Genomic DNA, 12,657 nt, shown 5'->3' with positions numbered 1-12,657 from the left:
AGGCGGGGGTCACACCCACCAACTGGCCCCCTGGCGCCGTGTAATCCCATCAACGGGCAAGACCCGGAGACTATAAAAACCATCTACCAGAACTGCGCGGCCGCATTTGCGGCTGCGCAACATCTTATTATGACATCTTATTATCTCATTCCTACTTTGGACAAACTGGCAGGCTACCAAATGTAGCCTGCCCACACGGCAGAGTCTGGCAAACTCCCCGTGGCATACCCAATATGCCAAATACCAGTAACAATGATGGGTCTCATTCTCCTAAAGAGCCTTGGATATAATCTCAGGGCTAGGATGAAGGAGACATTACTGGGGCCTGCTCGAGGCAATCGACGAATAACATGACAGTCATTATTCGTGATTTGTGACTCCTACATTAAAAAAAGAATCCTTATATTTTACCTTGGAATGTACAGACAATCTTTTCTTTGAAAAAAACTAAAAATGTATCTATGTATTCGTACACTGTTGATGCTCATTACGTGACTCTTAACTACTCTGTACTGTGTTGACTATCCAAATGATAATCTTTCTTGCCTTCTTCAGTCTCCCTAAAGATGTTTCAGTGTTTCTAATAACCTAATAGCTGGTCCTACCACATCAGTATTACCAAAATCAACATCTTTCACCTTTAATTTCATCATTATTTTTATAATCACTGTAATTATTATATTTCAGGTCTTGTGATAAGCTCCTTATATTTATTATCTCACTTAGTCTTCCAACCACCCATCATGAGGTAAGTTTTACTTATATACAGGTACAACGAGGACACTGATGCTCAGAAAGGTTAATTAACATTCCAAAGTCATACAGTGAATACATGTCAGAGCTCAAAATTTGATTTCTAAGTCCATGCTTTTCATATGAAAAACTTTTACTTTTTTCTCTTTGTACAGTGATCAAACCTAGGGCCTCAATAATTTTGAGGAAAAATGATACATGCTCACTTTTATAAAATTCAACATTACTGAAGTAAAATTTTCCCCCTGCTTCCCCTTTCCCTTATTCTACTTTCCAGAGTTAATTGTGATTATAAATTTGGTGTAAAGGTAAAGGCCCTCCCATTATTCGTCGATTTGCTCGAGCGGGCCCAGTAACGTCTCCATTGGAGATTTTGTTGTTACTGTGTTTGGCATATCAAATACATCACGGGTGGCTTGCCAGGCTCTGCCATGTGGGCGAGATACTCTCGGTAGCTTGCTAGGCTCTCCGAGAGGGGCGGAGGAATCGAACTTGGGTCGGCCATGTTGGGTGCGTGCAAGGTAAACGCCCTACCGCTGTGCTATCGCTCCAGCCCAAATTTGGTGTCATTTATATATATATATATATTTATATATATATATATATATATATATATATATATATAAACTCCCAAGCAGTGCTCAGGGGACTGGGATATATAAAAAAATCTAATGTACTTATTAGCCAATCTGTATACTAACTCTTGTTCATGCAAGCAATTCTAACCCACTTACTCAAATTTCTAGAACTTATATTTTTCTTAAGATAAACAATTATCCCCTATTGGGTTCTCTGAAGTAAATATTAATATCTGGAGATTTTTCAAGTACATTCCCTCCCCCACTCAGTTCCTATGTCCTAATTCATGCCCTATTAGTAGCAAACTGACCCAGTATTTCTGTGCACTTCCCCACCTCACCTGCCATTATGCATCAATAGGGTCAGCGGGCCCTCACTCCCATCCAGGTCCAAGTCTGGTGAGTCTTCTTCGGAATTATTCAAGCAGGTACCAGTGATGTTGAACTGCAGAAGGAGGAAGCTCAGTTGTCACCTGTCTGAAACTCCCATGTGAATAAGTATCACCAAATGCCCCCAGTTTCACAGGCTGAGATAACTGTCAATACTGAACCAAGGTCTTCTGCTACATTGCTCCCCAACCCCACTCAAAATTATCACACGGGTAGAAGTTGAGAATGCAAAGCTGGCTCAGAGGGAGCCTATCAATCAGCTAAAGTATGTTTCAGAAAAGAGATGAGGTGATGTGTATCTTCACATGTATATGAAGGGCACAAGAATCTTGGAGCAAGGTAGAAGACTCATGTTTTCTCAAGTACCTGTTCAAGGCTAAAACTTGACACTTGGTTGTCAAAAGACAGTCCTATCCCAGCATTTCAAGATTTAACTCAAGTGTAATGTTTTCTGAGATGAGCTTCTGATTACTGACCCTACATAGAATAATCCTGTTTTATCTCAGTGTCACACTGAATGTGATGCACTCTTCGGTGTGACATCCATAATACTTTATTGCATACATTTGTTTTTATATCTATCTTTCTCACAAGCAACAGTGCCCAGCATAGACAAGGTCTCAATAAATGCCTGTTAAATGAGTGGGACTGGAAACCAAACACCAGGGATCCTAAAGGAGATGAGAACAGGAAAGCATAGCCTATTTTTCCAATAGGATCTTCCAGGTTGAAGAGATAGCATGGGGGTTAAGGCTTCCACAGGCTTCCACAGGCTTCCCCTAATTCAATTCCTGGAACCATATACGGTTTCCTCAGCACCACCAGTGGTGACCCCTGAGCACAGCTGGGTGTGGTACAAACAGCTCTCACCATCAAAAACAAAATAATATAAAAACAAAATAAAGGACAATATGCCTGCTCTTCCAAAGGGCCCCCAAAATTGGGCTGAACCTATGGGTCAGCACCCACCTTCACTTTCTCGGAAGAGCCTGATGTGATGTTGATTCACAGTGCCTGATGATTGTATGTATCCATGAGATTAGAGTTCAGTTGGACAGCAGGCCCAAAGGCTGAGCTCTCCTTGCCCTTTTCAGGACTTTCTTCTTTGAATTATTTTTGGAGGATAATGACAGTCTGGATATGGACACTGAAGTGGAATGGACTGGCCTGGTTAAGAGAACAGAGCCAAATGGGAAGATCCTCTGCAGCTCAAAGATATTGTTTGCTCTGCCAACATTATGTTGGAAAATATCCTATAAAAGTATTAGTACAATGGAGTTAGAGCTTACTCAAAGTTTCTTTCTATGCTAAAAGCAGAGAGGTCTTTTCATGGTACTAGGTACTAGCAGTAGAACTGCTATGATTTACAGATATGTTGTGATATGCTCCAGATGTGCACTACCCAGTTTTTGCACAAGTCATCACTTATTTACTGGGTGGAATTTTCTTTACCTAGTCAATTGACATATAAAGAAGACAAGCAGAGGAAATGCCCTGCACTACTGTCAAAACTAGTGACAAAGGACTTCAAGAGTAGTTGACATAGACAGAAAATAACTAAGAATTAAATTGTTCAATTCCAATTCTAAGGACTGAAAAATCTGAAAGGAGGAGATAAGATCTGGTTTGCTACAAACTGGGTCTGTGACCTTGGGAAAGACATCTGACCACTGTGGAATTATTCTGCTGTATTAGGTATTAAAAGAAACATACTAGAAAGGTGATTTCTAAGGATGTTGTTGCGCTTTCAAGCTTCTCAAGGACTGAAGACATAGATGGGAGGCAGAGGAATGCAGCACTAAAACTCCCCATTACTTCAAAGATGATCTGTACTGCTTGGTGGTATAAAATGAGCTCTATATTAAAATCTCATTTGAAGGTGCCGGAGAGATAGTAAAGTAGGTAAAGTGCTTGCCTTGTACACAGCTGACCTGAGTTCAATCCCTGGCACCTGATATGGTCCCTGAGCAAGAGTGATCTTTAGCCCAGAGCTAACTCCTAAGACTAAAACCTGAGAATCACTGGGTGTGCCCCAAGAAACAAAAAAAGTTCATTTGGAAATAAAAGATTCTACTGCTTTGAAATATTTGAAAGCCAGTGGACCAAATAGAACTCATCAGTCCTCTTCTAACCAGTCCAAAGTTCTGTGTATTCAAACTGGTTTAAGTAGAAAGAGCCAGAGAAAAGGTATGATTTTTAACCAAACTCCGAAGAATTTTGAAAGATAGGAGTGAATGGAAATGAAGCAGGAAATGGAACACAATACAGTATAGACAGAGAAACATGCTATAAGCAGTAAGAGTGGAAGGCTAAATTCCCAGTAGCTCACTCTGACCACCCTTTAGAAAGGATTTATTTCCTGCATACTAGGCATTAAATGGAACTATACAGCTTCTGACAGAAAGGAAATTTTATTTTTCCTCAAGTCTAGTTCTCCTTTGGTGCCTCTACTACTTCACCAGCCCTTATGAAACAATCTTTGGTGTAAAGTCTATTAACAACAATGGCTCTCTTTTATTAAGTACTTACTCTGCCAGGAACTGCATGAGAAACTACATGTATTAACTCTTAACAAAATTCTGAAAATCTGGTGATAGTCTCATTGGATACCGAACCTCTGAAAGGCTTTGAAGTGACAGAGCAGGAAATAAAAAACTGAGTTTTTCTGAATCTCTTACCACTATACCTTTCTGCCTCATGAAAGATGATGTCTATTAAAACATGGTTTTGCAATCATTTTCAACTTGGGAGAAGTGTCATTTTCTATAATGCAGTGACTGAGTATATTATCAATAATAACTACTATGACCTCTGCCACCCTAACTCAACATGATCCACCTTTAGATTTTACTGTGGGCCAATGTGCAACATTACTGCTTAACCTCTATTGCCTTATTTAATCCCTTTCAACAACTCCAGAGTAAATAATTACCCCCACTCTAAAGATAAGAAAGCTAAGGCTCAAGCAACTATGCCAAAGTCTTGGACTTGATTTTGAGTTCCATGTGGGCAAGCCTTGTATTATTTTTAGGGGCCTCCTCAGCATCAGGGAGTGCAAGATCTACATCTAGTGATTTCTGCCCCAAAAAGCATGCCCGATGGTTTGGTACTTAGGCCAGTTGGTGCTGGGGAACCACAAGTTCTACTACCACTAGTGCTCACGGAGCCATGAGGTGCCAAGAATCAAACCTGAGGCCTAATACACATAAGGTATGTGTTCTGTCCCTGTAAACTGCCTCCCTGTTCCAAGATATCATATTATTCATGTATCCAACATAATGAGCCTGATATGTACATATTTAACATACATAATTTGAATGAATGAACAAGCTCTTTCATGAAGTCTCCTCAACCTTCCCACTCTGTTTTCGTGCCGAAGAAAGAAGCCTGAACTTCCACTTAAATCTTGAGCCCTTCCTAAACACTTCCCTTGCTCCCAGGCTTCTTACTTCCACCAGACGAATCTCCCTAGCCAGATCTTTAATGAGCTGTACAGTCCGCACTGTCTCTGGGATCTCATCCTCATGGTCTGGCAGAGCCTGTCAAATAAAAGGAACAAGGAATTGTTCATGATAAACAGAAATCTCAATGGAAAAATGGTAGTTAACAAATGACAATAGACCAACTGTATACTAATAAGTCAAGAGAATAACCTCAATTACTATCATACACCATAAATTAAGGTGCACACAAATACATACACACACGCACAGAAAAGATACCAAAATGTAAAATATGAAACTACATTTTTAAGAAGGCAGGAAAAAACATATTTGTGATCTTGGATTGGCAAAGTTTTCATAGGACATAAAGGACATACGCCACCTCCACCCCACAACACCCATACACAAAAAAACCTAATAAGTTTATTTTTTTTTAATTTTTATTAGTGAAACACCATGAGGTACAGTGGTAGACTTACGAACTTTTGTGCTTGGGTTTCAATTATACAATGATCAAGTACCCATCCCCCCACCAGTGCCAATTTTCCACCACCACTGATCCCAGTATCCCTCCCACCCCCTACCCCCCACCCCATCCTACCCTGCCCTTTTGTTCCCTCTCTCTCCTCTTGGGTGTTGTGGTTTGCAAAAGAGGCATTGAGTGGCAATCATGTTCTGTCTAAAGTTTACTCTCAGCACGCATCTCCCAATCCTGGAAGGATCCTTCCAACACCCTTTATTTGGTGCTCTCTTCTCTACCTGAGCTGCCTTTTCCCCTAGGCATGTGTGGCTGGCCTCCAAGCCATGGAGTAAATCTCCCGGTACTTATCTCGGCTATTCTTGGCTGTTAGTCTCCTATTTTGTTACTTTATGTTCCCCAGATGAATGCAATATTTCTATGTCTATCCCTCTCTTTCTGACTCATTTCACTTATCATGATATTTTTCATATAGTACCACTTGTATGTAAATTTCATGACTTCATCTTTTCTAACAGTTAAATAGTACTGCATTGTGTAGATGTACCAAAGTTTCTTTAACCAGTCATCTGTTCTCGGGCACTCAGGTTTTTTCCAGATTCTGGCTATTGTAAAGAGTGCTGCAATGAACAAACAAGTGCAGATGTCACTTCGACTATACTTTTTTTGCCTCTCTGGGATATATTACCAGAAGTGGTATTTCGGGTCAAATGGGAGCTCAATTTCTAATTTTTTGAGAATCTTCCATACTGTTTTCCAAAAGGGCTAAACCATTCAGCATTCCCACCAGCAGTAAAGGAGGGTTCCTTTCTCACCACATCCACACCAGCACCGGTTGCTTTTCACAATTGTGCCCCAGAAAATCAAGTACCTAGTAATCAGATTAACTAAGAAAGTAAAGGATCTGTACAAAGAAAACTACAAAACACTACTTCAGGAAAGAAAAGAGGACACGAGAAAATGGAAAGACAATCCCTGCTCATGGATCAGGAGAATTAACATTGTCAAAATGGCAATACTTCACAAAGCATTGTACAAAATCAATGTGATCCCTATAACAATACCCATGACATTCTTCAAAGAAATGGAGCAAACACTCCTGAAATTCATATGGAACAATAAGCACCCACAAATAGCTAAAGCAATTCTTGGGAAGAAAATGGGAGGGATCAACCTCCCTCACTTCAAACTCTACTACAAAGCAGTAATAATTAAAACATCATGGTTCTGGAACAAAGGCAGAGCTGCAGACCAATGGAACAGGGTTGAATATACTGACATCTCCCCTCAAATATATTATCATCTAATCTTTGATAAAGGAGCAAGAAATGTGAAGTGGAGTAAGGAAAACCTCTTTAACAAATTGTGCTGGCAAAACTGGCTACATGCAAAAAAATGTGCTCAGAACTCTGCCTAACACCATGTACAAAAGTAAGATCAAAATGGATTAAAGACCTCAACATCAGACCAGAATCCACAAGGTACATTGAAGACAAAGTTGCAAAACCCTCCATGACATTGAAGCTGATGGTATCTTCAAAGATGTCACGCCACTGGCCAAGCAAGTGAAAACAGAGATAGACAAATGGGACTATCTTAAACTAAGAAGCTTCTGCTCCTCAAAAGAAACAGTAACCAAAATACAGTCTACAGAATGGGAATGGATATTCGCCAATACACATCCGACAAGGGGTTGATATCAAGGATATACAAAGTACTTGTTGAACTCCTCAAGAAGAAAACATCCAACCCCATCAAAAAATGGGGCGATGAAATGAATAGAAACTTTCTCAAAGAAGTAATCCGAATGGCAAAAAGGCACATGAGAAAATGCTCTACATCATTAATCATCAGGGAGATGCATATCAAAACAACAATGCGATATCATCTCACACCACAGAGTCTGGCCCACATCCAAATGAGTTTAATTTTTTTTTTAAAATTAAAACTTCTATTTAGAAACCCTAGTAAAACAAGACATGGGCATGGAGAAAATATTTGTAAAACATATGTCTAATAAAATATGGTGACAAAGGTATGAGAATTTCAGGTGCAGGTTTGAGCTATACCTGTCAAAAAGAGAAAAACTGGAAACTGGGGCCGAAGGAAGCAACAGTACAGCAGTTAAGGAGCTTGCCCTGCATGCAGCAGACCGAGCATTATATAAGGTGCCCTGACCACCTCCAGGAGTGATTTCTGAGTGCTGAGGCAGGAGTACCCACTGAGCATCCGTGTGGCCCAAAAAAGCAAAAATTACAATAAAAAAGAAAAAAACTCTGGGAGCTCTCTAGGGACAATACTGTCTTTCCACTTATGAGGAAACAACTCAGTGCTGAACAGCTAGAGTCCTATAGATATTTCAAGATTCAATTCAGAGGGTATGATGCCACCAACAGGTCAACCTGTACCTTTGGGGCAAGTGCATCAGCAGTCTGATGATGCCTTCATGCTTCCTGAGACCCCCAAATTTCCGCTGTGACTTTGACCAGACCCCAACAACTTGGGACCAAGTTTACCAAGAAATTAAATGGCCAAAAGTTAGGTTTGTGGGAGTCATGCCCACAAACCACCTCGGGCTCAGCTATACAAGCTCATTTATTGGCCTTATCTCAGAGACCCATATATAAATCTCAAAGAAACAAAAAGCCACAATTAATTTCGGACCCACACATGGCTGAAGAGACTGGGATAAATCAGAGGGGGGCAGGTTGGCCTGTGCCTGCCCAAGAAGAGCCCCCAGCAGCTGCTTGCTTCCACAATCCAAAATCGCCGCCATACCCCCGGCCTGACTCCACCATCTCAGGATGGACCTCACCAAGATATAATCTGCTGAAATTTTGGGTATGAGGGTTTTGTGACTGAAATCTTCAGGCTTTCATTGAGTTGGGCTGGGCTACCTCCTCCCACTTCCAAATACACATGGAAGCACTGGCAGTCACCCCACAAACCAACGCCAGCACCACCCTGTAAACTGCCTTGCTTCATAGACCCATAAATAAATCTCGAAAGAGATCAAAAGCCAGAGACAAAGCAGCGAGTCTGGGAAGACACCACAGAACTGGAGATCTCTCCAGGCCCCATACCAAGCCAATTTCACCAGGGCACCCCAGATGGAGCAGGTGCAGTCTCCACACCTACTCCAGAAGGAATCCCAGCGACCAAGAGCTTCCACAATCAAGGCCCAAGAATACAGGTTCCAGGACTAACTCTCCATGCCACATGGTGGCAGAGACGCTAAGCTGTCCCTCCCCGGCTCTCTGCCTACTCGTTGCCCAATTGAATCCCAAAATGGATTAGTGCCCTACAGAAATGTCTCTGGAGCCCAACCATTTACAATCTAGGATTCCAGAAGCATGTGGCTGTGACACTCAAGATTTTCAAAATGAGCAATGGAAAATAAATAATATAGTATCTGCTCCTGGCAGGCAGGCTTGAATGGTGGTGGGAAAATTCAAGCAAAACTCAATGCCCAAAAGTACAGAGAGAGTATTGGGGAAATTGCCTATCATGGAGGCAGGATGAGGACAGGGATGGGGGTTAGGATATACTGTGGACACTGGTGGTGGAAAGTCTGCACTGGTGGAGGGATGGGTGTTCGATCATTATACGGCTGACTCTTAACCATGAAAGCTTTGTAACTGTATCTCACAATGATTCAATTAAAAAAAAGAAGAAAAAAAGTAATGTGGAGTTCATGCCCAATTCAGTCAGCTTAATCAATGAATGAATAAAATGTGTACTACTACATTTAATAAAAAAGAGTCAATTCAAGGACAGAACTGCTACCTCTATCCCTTTTAATCCATCTAGTCTTTAAAAATTTCATTATTTATATAGACAGAGCCCTCAAACTTTCCTTTTGCAATTTTGTCCACCAGTTTCCACTTCACCTTTGTATTCCGAGGAAATGCAAAAAATTCCTTAGCATTTCCTTCTTGATTCCTCTAGTCTTCTTCTTATTTAAATTTTTTAAATTTATTTTATTATTTTGCTTGTATAGGGGCCACACCTGGCAAGGCTCGGTGGTTATTTCTTGAACTGCACTCAGGAATTACTCCTGGCAGGACCCAGTGGATCATAGGGATTGAAGCCATATCAGCTGCATGAAGCAAGGCAATCACCCTATCTGCTTTATTATGGCTTCAGACCTTGTTTAACTTTTTGAAAATTGAGGTAATACTGGTTTACAAAACTGCAAATGTTTATATGATTTAGGGGTAGATACCATACCACAGATGTGCCAATATCACCAATCTGTAATTTATTTTGGTGGCTAGAGTGGGGGCTAAAAAATTATGTGACCTAGCTAGATAACTAAAAGTTTCTTTGTCCAAATACAGGCAGGCACTATGGGGAGGTGAGAGGTCAGGTGTATCCCACTGAAGTCATCTGCACTTATCCAAATAATTCTTTCACACGTACTATTTCTTTTTACTGTTGTCTGGGGGTATTTTTGGACCACACCCAGTGGTGAATCATATGGGGCTACAGGGAATGAACCTGCCAGCTATACTATCTCCCCAGCCTACAAGCACTACTTCTTTCTTAGATATGCCCTATTCTCTCCAGCTCCTTTCAGTCAAGTTATATGGGGGAATCCTGGCCCAAGCATAAGTGATTATGACTCATCTCCATCTTCCATTTTGATGATTCTGAGACATAGTCATTCTAAATTTCATTTCACAAGGGTTAGATGGGTAAGGAGGAGCACTTAAGAGATGAAACCCACGGGAACCACATTTGAAAAATGAGGAGAAACAGGTTCACAGGCTAAGTCTGGGGAACAAAGGAAAAGCTCAAAACATGAATTCCAAGGTTATGTGAAGAGAAAGTTGGCAACAGGAAATGGGGAAATTGAGCAATTTAAGCCTTCAGCTGATGAAGGATCTTATACACCACTGTATAAAGTACTTTATATACCACAATCTAAAGTATCAGAAGCTTAAGGCTATACCCTTATATTAATATTTCTTTTGGTTATTTGCATTTCTTACCTTTAATTAAAGGGTTTTAGGGCTGGAGCGATAGCACAGTAGGTAGGGCGTTTGCCTTGCACACAGCCAATCTGGCCGACCCAAATTTGATGCCTCCACCCCTCTTGGAGAGTCCGGCAAGCTATCCAGAGTATCTTGCCCGCACAGCAAAGCCTGTCAAGCTACCCATGACGTATTCGATATGCCAAACACAGTAACAAGTCTCATGATGGAGACGTTACTGGTCCCACTTGAGCAAATCGATGAACAACGGGAAGACAGTGCTACAGTGCTACCTTTAATTAAAAGGTTTTACAAAATAAACCATTCATATGATTAAAAAATAAAACAATAGGGGCAAGAGAATACATCAGCTAAAGCACTTGCCCTGAAAGAAGCCGACTTGGATTCCATCCCTGGTGCCCCATGAAAACCAGAGCCCTGCCAGGAATGATCACTAAGTGCAGAGCCAGGAGTAAGCCCTGAGTAAAACTGAGTGTGGCCCCTGAAAAAAAAAATCAAACAATACAACAATATACATACTGAAAAGCTTTACTCCTACCTCGTCCCTGCCATGAACTCCATTAGAAACCAGCCCCCGGTGTAACCACTTTTATTAGTTTCTTTTATATCCTTCAATAATGTGTACAGATAAATATAAGTAAATACAAGTATTTTTTCCTGCCCCTACTCTGTACAAAAAAGGTAACACAAAACACAAACTGTTTTACACCTTTACTTGAGAATTCTGGAGTTTGTTCCCAAAAGGTGCATAGAGAACTCTCTTATTTTCTTTTATAGCTATTTTAATATCCAGATAAATGGATATTGGCATATTTCTTAAAAATCAATTTGGCAATATGTATAGAGAGCCTTTTATTTTCATATACTTTGCTCTTTTAGTAAGAGTAGCTGCTCTTCTAGAAATCTATGCTGAATAAACAAATCAAGAGATGAGCAACAAAGATTGCTGTATACAGGTATTTACTTGATGTTTCTCTGTATCTACAATTTCAAAAATTTTTTAAAAACAACAATAAAAAGAGTGTTAGGTAAAGATATAACATCCCAAGAAAGGAATATCATGTAACTATTAAATGTTATGAACAAGTTTGGTGTTACATAAAAATTAAGTCAACCAATTCAGATACAAAATTGTATGCATAGAGTGATCACAATTATTTTTATTTTTACTTATTTTTTGTTTGTTTCTGGGCAATACCCAGCAGTACTCAGGGCTTACTCCTGACTGTGCTGAGGGATCACTCCTGGCAGGGCTAAGGAGACCATATGGTGTGCAGGGATCAAACCTCAAGTGCCCTACCTGCTTAGTACCTCTCTAGCCTATCACAGTTGCTTTTTAAATAATATAAAAAAAACCAAAGAAAACCACAAAATAAACATTATGTCTCTCCTAGTATTGGAATTACAGTTGCCGTTTTTCCTTCCTTATACTCCTCTATATTTTTCTACTTTTTTAAAAAAAAGTATAAAGATTTCAAAATGAAATCCAATAATGCAATTTAAGAAATCCTAATCTACGGGGGTATGGTGCCGCCAGCAGGTCAATTTGTACCTGTGAGGCGAGTACACCAGCAGCCTCATGGCACCGTCAGACTTTCAGATACCCCAAAATTGCTGCTGTGCCTTTGGCCAGACCTCAAAAACTTGGGGCAAAGTTTACCAAGAAAGTAAACAGCCAAAAGTTAGGTATGTGGGAGACACACCCATAAACCACCTCCGGCCCAGCTATATAATTGGAGGCATGGCCTCTCTGGTTCCTGATCGAACTGCTTAATGGCCATGATCCCAGAGACTCAGAAACGAATCTCGGAACCCAAAAGCTTTTGGCAGAAATGCATCCTGTTCCTGCAGCAGGAACTGGGCCAATCCAGGTGGGAATAGGTTTTGTGCCTTGGCCTGTTCCCCCTAGCAGCCCAGTGAACGCCATCCTCCAGAGGCCACTGGACAGTCAGGTTTGGGTCTGCGGTGACAAGATTCATGGGGCCTCACCAGATGGGGGTGGAACCAGCCCTTTCCTC

The 12,657-nt window shown here is 40.8% G+C and overlaps 1 protein-coding gene across 5 annotated transcripts in view; it reads right to left on the bottom strand.

Moving 5' to 3' along the window:
• PHF8 (PHD finger protein 8) overlaps nt 1-12,657 on the bottom strand; it is a 166,738-nt gene that overhangs the window by 77,754 nt on the left and 76,327 nt on the right. For all 5 annotated transcript variants that reach the window (XM_056130102.1, XM_056130103.1, XM_056130104.1 and 2 more), the window contains 2 exons: nt 5,171-5,260; nt 1,673-1,776 (listed from right to left, as the gene is read on the bottom strand). In XM_056130102.1, the coding sequence (XP_055986077.1) occupies nt 1,673-1,776; nt 5,171-5,260 (194 nt within the window). The remainder of the gene's footprint in view (nt 1-1,672; nt 1,777-5,170; nt 5,261-12,657) is intronic.

This window comes from Sorex fumeus, unplaced genomic scaffold (assembly GCF_029834395.1).
Source record: "Sorex fumeus unplaced genomic scaffold, SorFum_2.1 ptg000073l, whole genome shotgun sequence".
Taxonomy (NCBI): domain Eukaryota; kingdom Metazoa; phylum Chordata; class Mammalia; order Eulipotyphla; family Soricidae; genus Sorex; species Sorex fumeus.
The sequence above is the reverse complement of the archived record's forward strand: the minus strand, read 5'-3'. Positions and strand labels throughout refer to the sequence as shown.